Source organism: Pan troglodytes, chromosome 7 (genome assembly GCF_028858775.2).
Source record: "Pan troglodytes isolate AG18354 chromosome 7, NHGRI_mPanTro3-v2.0_pri, whole genome shotgun sequence".
Lineage (NCBI taxonomy): Eukaryota > Metazoa > Chordata > Mammalia > Primates > Hominidae > Pan > Pan troglodytes.
This window is the reverse complement of record NC_072405.2, coordinates 119,579,426-119,596,299: the sequence shown is the minus strand read 5'-3', so window position 1 is coordinate 119,596,299 and position 16,874 is coordinate 119,579,426. Positions and strand designations below refer to the sequence as shown.

At 38.7% G+C, this 16,874-nt stretch overlaps 2 protein-coding genes across 3 annotated transcripts in view; one reads left to right on the top strand and one right to left on the bottom strand.

The window, feature by feature from the left end:
* Positions 1-459: 459 nt before the first annotated feature.
* Positions 460-9,849, bottom strand: ENY2 (ENY2 transcription and export complex 2 subunit). 2 transcript variants are annotated; one of them, XM_001135431.6, is made up of 5 exons: positions 9,722-9,849; positions 7,915-7,991; positions 4,750-4,820; positions 3,569-3,643; positions 460-726 (listed from the first exon to the last, which is right to left on the bottom strand). In XM_001135431.6, the coding sequence occupies exons 2-5, from the start codon at positions 7,980-7,982 to the stop codon at positions 650-652; spliced, it is 291 nt and encodes a 96-aa protein (XP_001135431.2). In that variant the 5' UTR covers positions 7,983-7,991; positions 9,722-9,849; the 3' UTR covers positions 460-649. The 2 variants fall into 2 exon arrangements, with proteins under 2 accessions (XP_001135431.2, XP_003311939.1); XM_003311891.4 differs by having other exon boundaries at positions 9,650-9,787.
* Positions 9,850-10,002: 153 nt separating this feature from the next.
* NUDCD1 (NudC domain containing 1) overlaps positions 10,003-16,874 on the top strand; it is a 91,656-nt gene continuing 84,784 nt past the window's right edge. Inside the window, exon 1 of the mRNA XM_001136325.7 lies at positions 10,003-10,231. Within this exon, the coding sequence (XP_001136325.4) occupies positions 10,114-10,231 (118 nt within the window). The 5' untranslated portion in view covers positions 10,003-10,113. The remainder of the gene's footprint in view (positions 10,232-16,874) is intronic.

Genomic DNA, 16,874 nt, shown 5'->3' with positions numbered 1-16,874 from the left:
GGGTGGAGATTAATTCCCATTAAGTTCTTTCTTGGCCTTAGTATGTGGGGTTGCAATTTAAAGATTCTGCATTCAAAGTTCAGATGAGTAGAGTATGTGGAAGGAGCTTGGTATGGAGCCAACTTGCAAATGTTCTCTTCCATTAGATGGTAAATTCTTTGAAGCATAAGGAAGGCACATAAAGATGAGTAAGACCCAGTCCTAACCCTCAAAGTTTATAAACAATACGAATAAGACAACTGTAGTACAAGATGGGGCATTACAATTTATAAAATATTATGGGGACTCAAAAGAGGAATACACCATATGCAGTCAGAAAAGGTTGCTTACTTCTCAGCTGTTAACACAGAGAACTGTACATACTACATACTTAAACTACATTAATTGCTTTTGCGCTCAACAAATTTGGTGAATTAGTAATAAAGACAAAATCCCATTCATTTCAAAATCCAAGCAAACTTCAAACTCATTCATGAGATATTTATTAAAATAACACATTTAGGGAAAAAAATCAATACAATGTATACATCATTACTGAAAACTGTATACCATCATACAAAAAAGGATTTTATTTTGGGAAATTGTTTTCTAATTTATGGCAAGTTTTACTTTCAGAAATAAAACCACAACAACACAATCTAATTCAATCTTAAAGGCTGGCATGCTGAGCAAGGAATGTTCTTATTCTTTGTAGGAGCTCCTTCTTTACACTGTCAGGTACCAGGGCTGCAAAACAAAAATAAAAAAATAAGAGTAAGAAGGTACCAATTAATACGTGAGAATTTAAGATCTGACATTTTGCTCAGGGTAAACAACATAAGAATTTCATAAATAACCCTCATGTTCAATTAAAAAAAAGGTGAAGTTATCTGACAAAGAAAAGTGTCTTCTTGCAATTCATCATTTTAAATGAGCTATCCAATGCCTAAATGCACTGCATGTTGATGAGAAGAAAACGTGAGAAAATTCTTTAGGAGTAAAAGAAGACCATTTTTAAATACAGAGGCTATAACAGATGGATAAATTTGATTAAAACGTAGTAACAATTTATGCTGAATGAAAAATCACCATAAGCAAGGCCAAAAGATAAAAACTGAGGAAATGTTCTTCCAGAAAAGGGCTGATCTTTCTACTATACAGTTGTTTCACACTGATAAGGAAAAGATCAAAAGGCTAATAGAAACATGAACAAAAGAGATGAAGAAAAGGAGAGTTTTTGAACATAAAAGGGTCCCCATCTCAGAAGACAAATGAAATTAAAACCACATTTACATAGCATATTTTACCAATCATAGGCAAAAATACAAAGGTCAATAATATACTGTGTTGGCTGGGTACGATGGCTCACGCCTGTCATCCCAGCAGTCTGGAAGGTTGAGGCAGGAGGATTGCCTGAGTCCGGGAGCTCAAGACCAGCCTGGGCAACATGGCGAAACCTGTCTCTACAAAAAATAAAATTAGTGGAGCATGGTGGTGTGTGTCTGTGGTCTCAGCTACTCGGGAAGCTGAGGGAGAAGGATCACTTAAGCCTGGGAGATCCGGGCTAGTGAGCCATGATCATGCCACCGCACTCCATCCTGGGTGACAGAGCAAGATCCTATCTCAAAAAAAAAAAAGGGTATATATATTTATACATATATAAAAATATACATTTATATACATACATAAACTATATAAACATACATAATATATATTTTAAGTATACACATATGTAAAAATATATATGTATACATACACACTGTTGGCAACATCGTGTTGGCAAGACTAAGGGAGCACTCTCATATTACGTGGAGTATAAACTGGTATATGTTTTAGAAGGTAATCTGTATTTTACTGAAATAATTCACATATATACACTCCGAGCTAGTAAAAATCCAAAAAATTACAACTGTTATATGTTATACTTTTGACCCATTTGACTATTATCTATTCAGAATATTAAACCATAAATGCAAAAAAAAAAAGGGGGGGGTTAACTAAAACTTCTAACGTATTTACTTGTGTTCTGGGGAAATGGAAAACTTCAGATACAGTTCAGTATTTCCATAAAAAAGTTATACAAATCAAATAAGCCAGATATTCTTCTTTATAAACTGTTTAGTTTAAGCCAACCTACAAATCAAGACTATATAATTAATTCAAGTCCACTGGAAATGTAATCAATATGTATACTAAAAATAATTTTAATCAAAATTATGGTGATTGAGAACAGGATCAGTGAGTTGCCTTGAAATAAGATGGGACTATAAAGGAATACCATGAGGGAGGTTTTGGTGGTGAGGGAACTGTTTGTTCTGTAACCTGACGGTGGTAGCTACACGAACCTATACATATGTATAAAGTTCACAGAACTGCACACTAAAAAACGACAATTTTACTGTGTTAAAAAGTATGTCTTCTCTTAACAACAGTAAGAAGACTAAGAACATAAATTAAAATATCTATTTTTACTTCTCTTTTATTTGCTCATTCTCTAGCAGGGGAGCTACAAGACATTGAAATGTCCAAGGTTTTAAGTATCGAAGGAGAAGCAAAGGATAGTTTCTAACTTGTATAGCTGGTTCCTAAATAATGTTAACAGACTAAGTGTAAGTCACAGAAGAAAACAAAAACAAAATCAATTTAGAGAAATTTAAAAATATAAATTCATAAGGGGAATAATAATTTTTTTTCCTTTCCCCGAGACATACTTGAAGAAAAAGTCATGTTTTTCAATTGTAAACAGGCCTAAAGAGATGGCTGACAAGGACCATGGGCTTCTATAGCTTATTCCCAGCAGGGAGGAGTTCAAAAATTCATGTTCTGTAGTAATAATTTTCAAACTTATTTACTTTTTACACTTAAATTCTTTTCACAATTTCTGTGTGAGAAAACAACTTGGGCCATCTAATTTACCTTCCAGTTACAACCCCAACTTTACCAAAGTAAATGAAAATAATGTAGTTATATCTAAGATAACAATGATGTAGCTCCTGACAACATTTACTACACATCATCAGTTTTAATATAATATTTCCCATCTTAACTTTGCCTTCTGTAAACAAGGCATTAAAGGTTGAAATTAAGAAGGTGGTTGCATTGTGAGTCTTAAATATGAATTACTCTGAACATGAAGTCATGGAGCTACCAAATTCTTAAGTAGACATTTAAGAAGACAGACCTTCATTAATTTTTAATGAGATAAAGGGGCAATGACTCAGGGGTTGGAATAAGACTTTGAATTATTAAATATTTAAGTGGAGTCATGCCATATCTGATAAAGTTTATAAATCCTAGCTTCATGTAGTATTTGACACTGCAGAATCCCGTATTTTAAAAATTATTTGCTTGAACAACTGTATCAACTTGCATTGGTGCACTGTTCTAGAGTACAAGAACACTGAAACCTAGTATCTCATTTGTTACTCCCAGACTATGCTAGGAGGCAGGTAGGCAATTTTAACTCTTTACAAGAGGCAATACAGGTAGTGCTTTTCCTTAAAAACAGAAAGAAAATCTGAACCAGCGAGAGATTTTAAAAAAATCATGTCTGCAGCATGTTTCCTTTAACAAACTCTGTATTTCTTACCTCTGCCTTTTGGAGTGATTTCAGCCACCAAGTCATCAACAGTAACGTGTTCTAGTCCTTTTTCTTTAATTACCTCTTATGCAAAAGCAAAAAACAAATCATATCATTTAAAATCATTATCTGTAAGAAAGATTTTCATAGAGGAAGGGTTAAGATCATGTTTTTAGAGTGTAGACTGGTTTTTTTAAAAAAAGGACACTGAAAATTTAGTTCAACCTTACAAACACATCAAGTATTCTTTAGATCTAAAAGATAAAAGTCTGTTCGTAAGTCTCAGCTAAATAACCAGCAACTAAATAATTGTGACACTTACAATAAATTTAGACTGTAATATTCAAATCTAACATCTGTAAAATGCCAAAAACTTATAACTAACTGTTTTAATTAACATTTACTAGATCTCTATTAGGTGCTTTACAACATTTAATATTCACGATGATCTAATGGGCTAGGCATTTTTCCACTTCACAGGTGAAGCAACTGAGGCTTAAAGATTAAATAAGTCATCCAGCCCTGAGTTGAAATCCAGCTCTATTCTTTCAGTGATGAAAATCTGTATGACCTTAAAGTCTATGCTTTTACTAATTTGTCACACTGCCTTCTTACAGTTAACATATAGTTTATTTTTATTTGTAGAAACCATTACAATGGGGATTCATTAAAAATATCCAGAGTTCCATTATATCAAAAGCTGAGACAGAAAGGAGGCTCCCCTTAGTGACATGTATAATCCATCAAATGGTATCATCAACAATACCCAGCAATTTAATAAGCTTCCCTTCTACTTTTTTTTTAAGTGCATTCTAAGAGCTTTCATAGATGAATTTTTCAAATATTCACTGTTAAAGACAGGAAAGAGATAATTTCTATAAGTCTGCCAACCCTAAAGTGTTCCATTTAAGTTAAAACATAAGAAACAATAAAGTTGCTGAAAGACATGAGATTCCATATTCTGATGCCAGAGAAAATCTTAAGTGCTCACGCTTAACAGAAACAGAAAATTTCTAAAAATTTGGGAATTAGGTCTACATATGCCACCAAGAGGAAACCATTACAAGATTAAATTCCATATTTGTTTAAAATCATGCTTGAATACTCAATATACCTTAAAATAAGCAACCCCCAAACCAATCCTGATCAGAAAAATGGGATTAGTTTATCTTCCAAATGAAACTGATTACCTTTACAGTGTGCCTTCAACTGATCCTTCCAGCCACATTCAATTAATTTAGCTCTCAGCAACTCTTTGAGGCTGTTGAAACAGAAGTGTTTTCAAATTGAACAATGTATAACATCTTAGACAGGAATGTATGAAGCAAAGGTTCAGTGTTCAACTAAAAATTCCCTGCCTTCCAGTTACAAAACTTTAACTGTGGCCTAATCTTGGTTCAATTGCTAAATAGTTCTTTGATCTCATGCAAGTACTTAAATTCTAGGCCTTTCATTTCATCTGGGTCTCATTTAATGAGTGAAATTAAATGAAGTGGAGGGGCTAAAATACTTTTCAAGAAGCTCTATTCTTTGGCCACGTTACATACTTTCTACAGCCCTCTACCAACAGGAATATCATGGGTCTTGTACAACATCTAGAGAGTATTAACTGAACCTGGAGCAGCTGCACCTCGAAATCTTCAAATTCCAAAATCCATTCTTTAACCTCAACTTCTTACCCTTTAGCTCTACTATTTCCCCCATTACCTCTAACTTCACAGGCTACTCACCTCTTTGATCCCAGCCTATCAGGCCCTTCTAAACTACAAAATGACAATGGTATTTCATTGACTGTAAGACTGTTGTTCTCCCCACATTTTAACGATTCAGTAATTGGCATGCCCCCAGTGTTTTCTTTCTCTCGATGGCAAAAAAGTGGCAGTGTATATGCAACTAATGGCATCACAGGTGCAATAAAATATTTTCTTATCCTTTTGCCATATCCACTTTTACAAATCTTCAATCCTCAACCTAAATCATTTAACTTCTCAGGTTAAAAATGTCACATCCCAAACAAATTCTCTTTCCCTGCAAACCACTTTCACTATCCCTAGACATCCACTATGTGACATTCTCATCTTAATATTTAATTAGGTCTTTCAATCTTAATAGGGCCAAAATCTAACTTTTGATTCTCTACCAATTCATCCTGTTTGTTCTTCTTCTGAGAATGGCAATTCCATTCTTCTGGTTCCTCAGACTAGGAATCTCTGTAGTATCCTTCCACTCAGCTGCCTTGTTAACACTACACATCCAATTTATGAGCAAATCCTATTGGGTTCAATTTAAAACATATACCTAGAATTCACCTTTCTCACTATCTCCGCCATTACTACTCTAGTTCAAGCCATCATCTCTTCTCTAGAATATTACCATAGCATTCTAGGTTGTCTCCCTGCTTCTTCCCTTGTACACTTAGTTCTTCTCCTGCTGCTCAAAAACCTCCAGTGCCTTCCCAATTTACTCAGAATAAAACTCCAAGACTTTATTACAGCCTACATGATCCTTCATGATCTGCCTTCTCCCCAGCTATGCCACTGACTTAATCTCCACTCTCCCTCACCCAATTTACTCAGTCTCCCTAGCATCCCTGTGCTCCTCAAAAATGAAAGGCAAGCTCCTATCTCAGGAACTTAAAGAGTCCCTGCTCACCCTCATATCCTTCTGATTTTTTTTTTTTTTTGAGACGGAGTTTCACTCTTATCACCCAGGCTGGAGTGAAGTGGCGCGATCTCAGCTCACCGCAACCTCCGCCTCCCGAGTTCAAGCGATTCGCCTGCCTCAGCCTCCCGAGTAGCTGGGACTACAGCCCATCACCATGCATGGCTAATTTTTGTATTTTCAGTAGAGATGGGGTTTCACCATGTTAGCCAGGATAGTCTCAATCTCCTGACCTTGTGATCTGCCAGCCTCAGCCTCCCAAAGTGCTGGGATTACAGGCGTGAGCCACTATGCACGGCCTCCTTCTGATTTCTTCTTTGTTTTTTCTATCTAAAATATTACACCTCTTTATTTTCTGCTTTATTGTTCCTCTAGTGCTCATCACCATCTGACATTATTACACAGTTTTATCTGTCTCCTCCCATTAGAATGCAAGCTCTGTGAAAACACAGTCTCCATTTTTGTCTACTACTGTTACCTCCAACACCTTAACAGGGCATGGCATATGATAGAAACTAAGTAACTTGAAGCTGCATGAATCAAAAACAAACAACAACAACAAAAAAACATACAATCCGTACTCCTTACCAGCAGTACTATCCTCTAAAGCTACCCAAGGCAGTTATAGATGCCTCCTTCCTCATTTTGAGGGTTGCTGTTTCTACATTTTATTAAAATTCTAAGGTCTCCTTCCAATTTTTGGAGTTTTCCATTTTCAACCCTATATAATCTTCTACCTCATTTTTCTGCCATCTATCTTGTCCCCTTCAAGTCCAAGCTCCACACCAACAGAGTAAGATTCCTAAAGTGTAAATGTGATCTAGTCATTTCCTTTCTTAAAACTTTAAATGACTCCCATCATCCAAAAATAAAGTCAGCAACAGATGCACCTCTTTTTCTTATCGTGTGAGATCTTACATGATCACCTGAATGCCCAGGTTGAGTTGAAAGATTCCCCCTCTTCCTTATACATATTTGTCTTACTCACTTTATAACCCTGCCTCTGGGAGCCCTTCTTGATTCCTCAGCCCCTTCTTTGTACTTCTAAACCTGTTGATTCTGCAAATATTTACTTGGCCAATTATGAACCAAACAAAGCATTAGATGCTGGGTATACGATGTTGTTTTTGGTGTTAAAGAACTTAGATTATACTGGAGGATACAAACTAGCCAAGTAGATTGTTAGAATACAATGTTGATTAAATGCTATGATGGAACAAGGTATTTGGGACTTAAAAACATTCCTTGAAGAGACAATATATAAATTAGACCTGATAGTTGAGCTAGAATTAGCTAAAAAGGAAGAGAAGGAAGAATGTTTTAGAGAGTGGAAACAGCACTTGCTGCTCCAAGGTTGAGAGCTTGGTAAATGAAGCTGGTTCCACAACATTGTCTCCCTGTTAAAACCCAGGTAACATTATGTCTCCAGTTGTAATTCAGGTATGTACTTTTTCTTCTCCATCAAATTACTCTTTAAGAGCCATATCTTGCTCATCTTTCTACATCACCACTTCCCTCCAAGTCCTGCAATACTTAACAAACCTAAATTATTTTTTCCAGATGTTCGGAATAGAAACTTTTATAATCTCAATTGTAATTCTTTCCAGTGACATGTTTCATTTCTTGTTTAGATTCTTACAAGCTAACTATTAAAGGCGGTGAAATGTAATTTATTAACACAATCTATTACTTACCGTTCTCTTTCTCCAGTTTCTATCAACTTTTGGTTAATCGCTGCTCTCATCTGTGCATCTTTGTTCATCTTGCTAACCTGGACATCAACATGTACTTTCAGATATAGAACATTTACAAAGCATTTTCTTCTAAATCCTCTAGGCAGGCATCCTAACATGTTTACCATTCTATTAACTGAAGGGGTGATACATTTCAAGTGTGTTAATAATATCATTACTCTTTATTAAACACTTATGTGCTTGGCACTGGGCTAATGCAGTGTGGGTTTGCTTTTTTTTTAAACATCACATTTAATTCCCAGAACGTATTGTTACATATTTATATTAATAAAATAATCTGTATTTTACTGATGAGGAAACTGAGGCACAGAGATAGAAAGTGGAAAGGCAAAATTTGAACTCAAGTACTTTGACCCTAGGAGTTCCAAAACTGAACATAACTGCCGATCACTTCTGCACAGACTGCATCCAAAAATTGGGAGAAGTCATACATACTAAACATCAAAAAAAGATTAAACACTATTAGTAAAAAAATAAAATTACCAGGCCGGGCACAGTGGGTCACACCTGTAATCCCAGCACTTTGGGAGGCCCAGGCGGGTGGATCACGAGGTGAGGAGTTCAAGACCAGCCTGACCAAGATGGTGAAACCCCGTCTCTACTAAAAATAGAAAAATAAGCTGGGCTTGGTGGCAGGTGTCTGTAATCCCAGCTACTCAGGAGGCTGAGGCAGGAGAATCGCTTGAACCCAGGAGACAGAGGTTGCAGTGAGCCGACATTGCGCTGCTGCACTCCAGCCTGGGTGATAGGGCAAGACTCTGTCTCAAAAAAAATAATAATAATAATTAATTAATCAAAAAAATAAAATTACTAGATAAGGCTCTAAGTGTTTTGCTTTACTCTTCACTAGGATGAACCCACAATTACAACTGCTAAACCTAAGTGTGTGGATCTGTGTGTTTACACACACACTGCTGGTGGGATAAGGAGAAAACAAATCTCAAACTAATTCCTAACTTACAAAGTCCTCAATATTCAGTAAAAACAGACAACCCAAACCAAAATGATGTTGAAAGAAGAGGAAAGTTAGGTTTTGAAAGCGTTCAAGCCACTTAAAAGTTTAAATTAAATAAAACTTGGCGTAAACTAACGTTTTCCCACCTAATCTGTCACTAACTTGAGATTACTTTTGTTGTCTTCCATCTGGCCTATTGAAAATTCAGACTGGCAATGAGTTACCAGAGTTGATTTTTTTTTTTTCTTTTTTGAGAGGAACAGGGAAAAGGAGAAGTTGAGTGAGAACTAGGAAATGCTTGCTTTTGTAATTGAAGGCTAACATTTTTAAAATAACTACAAGGTCTAGTCAGTACCACTCCTGGAATATTGAACTTGATCTCGTCTTGGCTCCTAAAATACGGATAGTGACCTTGGACAAGTCACTTAATTCTTAAAGGCCTCAGTTTTCTCACTGGTAAAACAAGGGCGCTAGGGTATCCCTCCCAGTTCAGACATTCTTAGGGAAAATAGAACAGGGCGGAGACAGCGGGAGAGGCGGGAGAGGAGGAGCCAGAAAACAAAGCGAGGACTGGCTTCAGGCCAACTCCGGTAGCACGCCCTGTCGGAGAGCCCTACAGGCCCGCGAGCGCGGGTCGGGGACGCTAACGAAAGACAGTACATCGAAAGGAGCCTGGGCTGGGCCCGGGTCCCGGCCCTGAGGACCACGGGCATAGCTCACCACCATCACCGCGGGCGAGGGCCGTCCCTTCCCAGCGACGAAATGACCCTTGCGCTGACGACCGTTACCTACCACACTCTTCGGCTGCCCGGACTTAGACCCTCAGTAGCTCGGGCACCTAAGCACACAGAAAGCTAGAACACGCATTTCCGGGGCGGGGTCTCGCCACCCTGCCTATAATGTGAGAATTTAACCAGCGCGGGCCACCTCCTGGTTGCTAGGGCCTCTGGGTAACAGAGTTCAGACCTTGACGTCGCGCGCGCGTTAAGTACCAGGAGAACTACATAGCCCAGCATGCAACAGTCTCAACTTTTTCACGAACACTACATTTCCCAGAAGGCAGTTCGCACCGCAGTGTTTTCTGGGATGGGAACCACGCCGCTTCCCAGTCTCTGTGCGAGGCGTGAAGCGCGGACCTTTCAACAAGGGCTTTATTAATTCTCACGCTGCGGCCCTGGAAAGCGATGGAGGTGGCGGCTAATTGCTCCCTACGGGTGAAGAGACCTCTGTTGGATCCCCGCTTCGAGGGTTACAAGCTCTCTCTTGAGCCGCTGCCTTGTTACCAGCTGGAGCTTGACGCAGGTGGGAAGCGGCGGCGCCCTTCGTACTCCGTTCCTTTCCCCTTTCGGCTGCCTCCGGCCTGACCCTTCCCGCAATTTCTTTCTTTCTCACTGGCAAGCGAAGCCACCGTGGCGGCTTGCGTGGACTCACGGAGGCCGCTGCTTCTGGGGAATGATGCCCATCCCAGAACCCGGTGGGAGCCGCCTTCGCGCGCTCTTCGGTAACGGGACCCTGGGCCCCCTCCGTCAGCAGCCCAGCCTCTGAGGTCTGAGGTCTGAGGTCTGAGGGCTGGCGTGCGGGTAGTGCCTGGGGCCCTGGCTGCTGTGTGTCCACAGCCTGGCTTCTGTTTCGGGGGACGCTGAGAACATTCCTTCCTCCTGGAGCATCGCTTGTGAACGTGTGCGTTGAGAAACCACACCTCCTTGGAGGACCCCCAGTTCCTGTTTCCTCTGACCGAGAGCCGTTTCTTAGAAGAGAAACTACATTCCAGTCATAGCATTTTTAATTACTCAGTTCCTGGCACATTAAGAACTCTGGTAGAGAACATCTCTAGAAGATAGTGAGGAAAAGTGGATTTACTCCCACACTGCTACTCCTTGCTTTATCTGTAGCTGGTAGAATATCCTTACTCTTGTTTTTACAACTTAACGGCATTTTCGTTATGATAGAGCCCAGAGATCTGCATTTTAAAATACACACCCCTGATTCTGATGCATGTTTTCAGAGATCACACTTTGAGAAATAGTGATCTACAGTTAATTATAATAACAGACATTAAAGTATAAAATAAGTTTGTGCTAATTGATTTATTAAATTCAGAAATATTTACCGAGTACCTGTTTTGTGTTACGTCCTGATAATATCAAAATGAACAAGACACCTTCCATAACAGGACTATTAACTAGTTAGGAAGAAAATTGTAAACAGATAATTGTAAAACAATATGGGAAGGCAGTGATAGGGATATGTACAAAATACAATGGTAGTACTTGAATATCTTTCCTAAACTAGTCTGGGGATCTGGGGATCTGGGAAGGCGTCTTGGAGGAGTTAATATCTAAGTTGAGCTTTGAAGGGTAGGTTAAGAGTTGACTAGGATGAGAGAGGATAAGCTTGATTTTTCTTTTTATTTTCTTCCTTTTCCTCTTTGCCACCGTGTTTCTTCCAGTCACCCCATGTCAGTAGATGGTATCACCATGTTTAGTTAGTGCATTAGAAAGTGAAGCCAAAATTCAGTGTCTCAAAACAAGAAGCAGTTATTATTGCCCACAAGTCTACGGGTCAGCTGAGTGGTTCTTCTAGTCCTAGTTGGGCTCATTGATGCATCCTTGTTCAGTAATGGATCTGCTGGGAAGCTCTGCTCATTTGGCTGGACTTCCTCATATGTTTGGAGGGTGGGGTTAGGGTCTCAGACTATAGGCTTGTTTAAGATTCTTTCACATGGTCTCCTCTTGACTTTTCTCCGTGTGGTCTCTTATCCTTTAGCCGACTAGACTAGCCCAGGTTAGTTCCAAGAGACACTTGTGCCGGAGTCATTTGGGGTTTGTTTCTTTTAGCCACTGTCTGCTTGGTAGCAAGTCCGGTCAGCTCCACATTTTGATATCTCTAGGCCTCCACCCTAATCCAAATCAGAGTTATCTCTTACCTGAACTCTAGTAGCCTCCTGACTAGCCTTCCTGCCTTCACTTTTGGGCTTCGTCATTGCATTCTCTATAAGACGTACTTATCGGCCTTTTAAATTCTATCTTGATTTGTTGTCTGTTTCCTCCACTAGACTATGAGTTCCTTGAAAACAGTGATGTTTTTCTTTTGCTCACTACCCTATATCCAGTGCTTGGCACATAGGATGTATTCAATAAAATGAGTATATGAAGAAGAGAAGAAATTGTTGAGGTCATTCCATTCATGGGAAAGCATGAGGAAAGGGAAATAATTAGTAGGTTGTATGCTGGACATCCGTGCACTCTTATATTGCTGGAGCAAAACGTCTGGGAAAGTGAGAGGAAATAAATCAGTGAGGGCCTTGTTTGCCTTTTGGATTTCCGGTCATTCAGTGTTTCCCTGACATTTTTGTATTGAGCCATTACAATATAAAATAAAACTCAGCTGCTGTAGTTCTGCCAACTTTTCTGTTTACTAGGTGGAGATGTTTCTTAAAAACTATCATTTACTCATCTATCTTTTCATAAACAAAAGGATATTTTAACACCAAAAAAGCAGGAAGCAAAATCTCACAATAAACAATCCATTGAATACTTTAACTTTAGAAAAAATTCACAAAGTTGTCCTTGTTCCATACTCATTTCATCAGCGTTAATCTTAGATTCTGTGTTTGGGATGTACAGCTGCAGGATATCAGGTGCCATTTGAAGGTTTTTTTTTTTTTTTTTTTGAGTCTGAGTCTTGCTCTATTGCGGAGGCTGGACTGTAGTGGTGTGATCTCGTCTCATTGCAACCTCTGCCTTCCGGGTTCAGGCGATTCTCCTGCCTCAGCCTCCCGAGTAGTTGGGATTACAGGCGCCCGCCACCATGCCCAGCTAATTTTTGTTTGTTTCTTTTTGTTTTTGTTTTGTTTTTTGAGACGGAGTCTCTGTCGTTGAGGCTGGAGTGCAGTGGCGCGATCTCAGCTCACTGCAACTTCCGCCTCCCGGGTTCAAGCAGTTCTCTGCCCCAGCCTCTGGAGTAGCTGGGATTACAAGTGCCCGCCACCAAGCCCAGCTAATTTTTGTATTAGAGACGGAGTTTTACTATCTTGGCCAAGCTGGTCTTGAACTCCTGACCTCGCGATCCACCTGCCTCGGCCTCCCAAAGTGCTGGGATTACAGGCCTGAGCCACTGCTCCGACTGATTTTTTTTTTTCTTTGAAGTTCCGGGGTACATGTGCAGGATGTGCAGGTTTGGTACATATGTAAACGTGTGCCATGGTGGTTTGCTGCACCCGTCAACCCATCACCTAGGTATTAAGCCCAGCATGCATTAGCAATTTTTCCTAATGCTCTCCCTCCCCCTACCCCATTCTCTGACAGACCACAGTGTGTGTTGTTCCCCTCCCTGTGTCCATGTGATCTCATTATTCAGCTCCCACTTACAAGTGAGAACATGTGGTGTTTTGTGTTCTGTTCTTTTGTTGGTTTGTTGAGGACAGTGGCTTCCAGCTCCTTCCGTGTCCCTTTGAAGGATATGATTGTGTTCCTTTTTATGGCTGCATAGTATTCCATGGCGTATGTGTACCACATTTTAAGTACAAGGGACGTGAACAGATACGGGAGTTGAAAAGCTTACCTCAGACTCTGTGGAGGTTGAGTTTGGAAGATGAGATGACTGCACACAGCAAATAGGAGGCTTTTGCAATAGTTCACATGATGAGTTTTTCATTAGGAATTACTTGAGGATGACGAAAAAGATTATTTTGTTTAAAAACTATCATTTCTAGAGATAGTGAAGCATAATTGAGGCGCTTCTGGTAATTTGATTTCTTTTATTCTAACTGAAGGAGTTCACTTTAGTTCCACAAACCTTTGATGGGCACCTTGGCTACCTGAAACACTGCATTTAAGATGTAAAGATGATGTGGTCTCTGGTGTCAAGAACTTGATGCAATGAGGCTTATTCTCTTGTCTTAAATAATGTTATTAAGTTGTACCAAGATTTCCTTTGCTACATAAGCAGTAAATGTCACTTTGTCTTTTTCTATTCCAAAGAACGAAACAAAAAACTTATTTTTAATCAAATTGTAATTGTCTTTTGATCCGGCAATTCCCTTCCTAGGCATTTATAAATATCCTTTTCCTAGAATCTTCATTTAGTACAAGTCTTTTTATATGTTTTTATATGTTTCCCAGCTATATTTCACCTAGCTAATTCATACTTCATTCTTTCATGTTGGCTTACATGTTACTTCCTCAGGGATTCCTTTCTTGACTAGTCAGAATCTACACTATAGAATCTGTATTATACGTTGCCATAGTAACCAGTACTTCATAGACTTTATCATACTTCGTAGCATCCAGTATGTTTTCTTTGCTAAGATTATTGATTTTGTATTGAAGGGTCCCATGTCCATCGTTTTCAATGCTTTATCTCCAGGGTTGGAGCATGCCTGGTAAGTAGGACATAAATTTGTCTCACAAATTAAACAGCTTTATGAAGACATAATTGACAATAAACTACAAATTTAAAATGTACAACTTAAGAAGTTGTGATATATGTATACACCGGTGAAATCATCACCACAATCAAGATACTAAACTTAGCTATCATTCCCAAAGTTTCCTTGTACCCTTCTGTAACCATCTCTCTGCTCCTTCTGCATTCTAGGTTGACAGTTTTTTCTTTCAATGCTTTAAAGTTATAGCCTCAGTCTTGCTTATATTGTTTCTGATGAGAAATCTCACATTATCCTATCTTTGTTGCTCTATACATAACATGCCTTTTTTCTTCTGTTTTAAGATTTTTCTCTTTTACATTGGTTTTGAGCAGTTTGATAATATTGTGGCCAGCTGTGGTTTTCTTTATGATTCTTATGTTTGGGGTTTGTTGGGCTATAAACTGTGGACATATAGTTTTATCAAGATCAATGGCAATATTTTGGCTATTATTTCTTCCAACTTTTTCCCCTCCTTTTCTCCTTTGAAGACTCCAGTTACACATTTTTAGATCACAGAAGTTGGCCTCAGCTCATGAATGCCCGTTTCATTTTTTCTTCATACTTTTTTCTGTTTTATTGCCAATAGTTTCCATTTTCATGCCTTTAGTTCCGTTTACTTTTTTTTTTTTGTAATATTAATCTCTTGTTAATCCCATCTGGTGTATTTTTCATCTTGGACATTGTAATATTCACATCTAGAAGTTTGATTTAAATCTTTTGCATCTTTCTTGCTTCTACTTACTTATGTTGAACATACATGGAGTACATGTAGCAATAATTGTTTTTACATCTTGTTCTGTGAATTGTAGCTTCCATGTCAGTTTTATATTGGCTTCTATTGATTGGTAATTCTCTTCATTATGGATTTTGTTTTCTTTCCTCTCTGCATATCTGGTAATCTTTGATTGGATGCCAGACATTGTGAATTTTACCTTCTTAGGTGCAGGTTATTTTTGTATTTTTATAATGTTCTTGAGTTTTTTTTCTGGGATATAGTTGAGTTACTTGGAAACAGATTAATTCCATTGGTTCTTGCTTTTATGATTTGTTAGTCCGATCAGGAGCAGTGCTCAGTCTAGGGTTATTTCCCACTACCGAGGCAAGACTTTCCTGTGTACACTACCCAGTATCCCACAAATTAAGGGTTTTCTCCATTCTGCTTATTGGGAGCAGTTATGGTTCCTAGCCTTATGTGAGTGCCCAGGATTTCTCTTCAACCCTTTCAGATGGTTCTTTCTGTAGCCTGGGGTAATCTCCTCAAACACATGCCATTAGTACTCTTGAGTACTTGAGGCAGACTCTCAGATCTCTGGGCTTCTCTCTGCATCTCTCTTTTCTCTGCTACTCTGTCTAATGACAGAGTAGCAGCCTAGTTTCTTCAACTCAAGGAGGTTGAAGTCAACTCTGCATACAAGTACTCTGGCCTTTTTCTTTCTTCAGAGAAGGGGAAGAAAAGCTGGTGAAGATTTACACTACAGTTAAAGGGAGGGAAAAGCCATGTAACCGTTGTATTTATGTAGAGTTGACTATACCTCACTTTCCCTTCTTTGTGCTGTGGTCTGGAAACTCCTCAAGGCAGTAAACTAGATTGGTGGTGGGGCTAATCTCATAAGTGTCCTTTGTTGTTTTATGTCTGATGTCTTGAAAACTGTTGTTTCATTTAACTTTCTCTGGTTTATTTCATCTTATTGGATGTTTCTGGTGGAAAGATAAATCTGGTTCCTATTCTTCCATGTTGGCTGCAAACAAAAGTTATTCAATGTATATTTTTAAGTGAAAAAATATTTTCTGTAGAATAATAGAGCTAGAAACAATTGAAAAGGGCTAATGAGTATAGTGAGAAAATGGATGTATAAACAGCTTTTTAAAGAAGTTTGAGAAGAACAAGGTAGGGGAGAGCTCTGCTTTAGCGGCCAGGCAGAGAAAAGGAAGCCTTTTTTATTTGTTTATTTTGCGAGTGGGGAAGTTTCAGCATATGTAAGTGGAGGAGAAACACCAGTGGAGAGGAGATAACTTCTGGCAGGAGAAAATTGAATCATAAACACCTGTGTGGGAATTAGCCTTGAATGAGAGAAAAGGAACAGGGAAATCAATGCTTAATCTTATGTGCCATGCATTGAGAGTAAATACATTGCATATTTCGACTGAAGCTTGTCAATGTTTTGGTACAATTAGTATTACTAACCTTTATTATAGATGAGGAAATGGGCAATAAGATGAGCTAACTTAACCAAGTTATTCATCAGTGGCAAAGCTGACCCTAAAGCTCATGCTTTTCCTAATGATCTTTGTGGTCACTCTGGCCTTTTTCTTTCTTCAGAGCAGAGGGAAGAAAAGCTGGTGAAGATTTACACTACAGTTAGAGTAAAGGGAGGGAAAAGCCACGTAACCATTGTATTTATGTAGAGTTGACTATAAAACTCATCTCTACCCTTATGGAGGAAAAGATGGGGAAAATACCCACATGAATGTGTTGAGGTCAGAGAAGTATTGCATAAAATAATTTTATGGGAGCAG

What these genes read in the sequence shown, in the direction of transcription:
- ENY2 (XM_003311891.4), bottom strand. An exon ending in GAAACTGGAGAAAGAGAACG is followed by an intron (nt 4,821 to 7,914) that starts GTAAGTAATAGA and finishes CTGTTTCAACAG; the next exon opens with CCTCAAAGAGTTGCTGAGAG. An exon ending in GTTGAAGGCACACTGTAAAG is followed by an intron (nt 3,644 to 4,749) that starts GTAATCAGTTTC and finishes CTTTTGCATAAG; the next exon opens with AGGTAATTAAAGAAAAAGGA.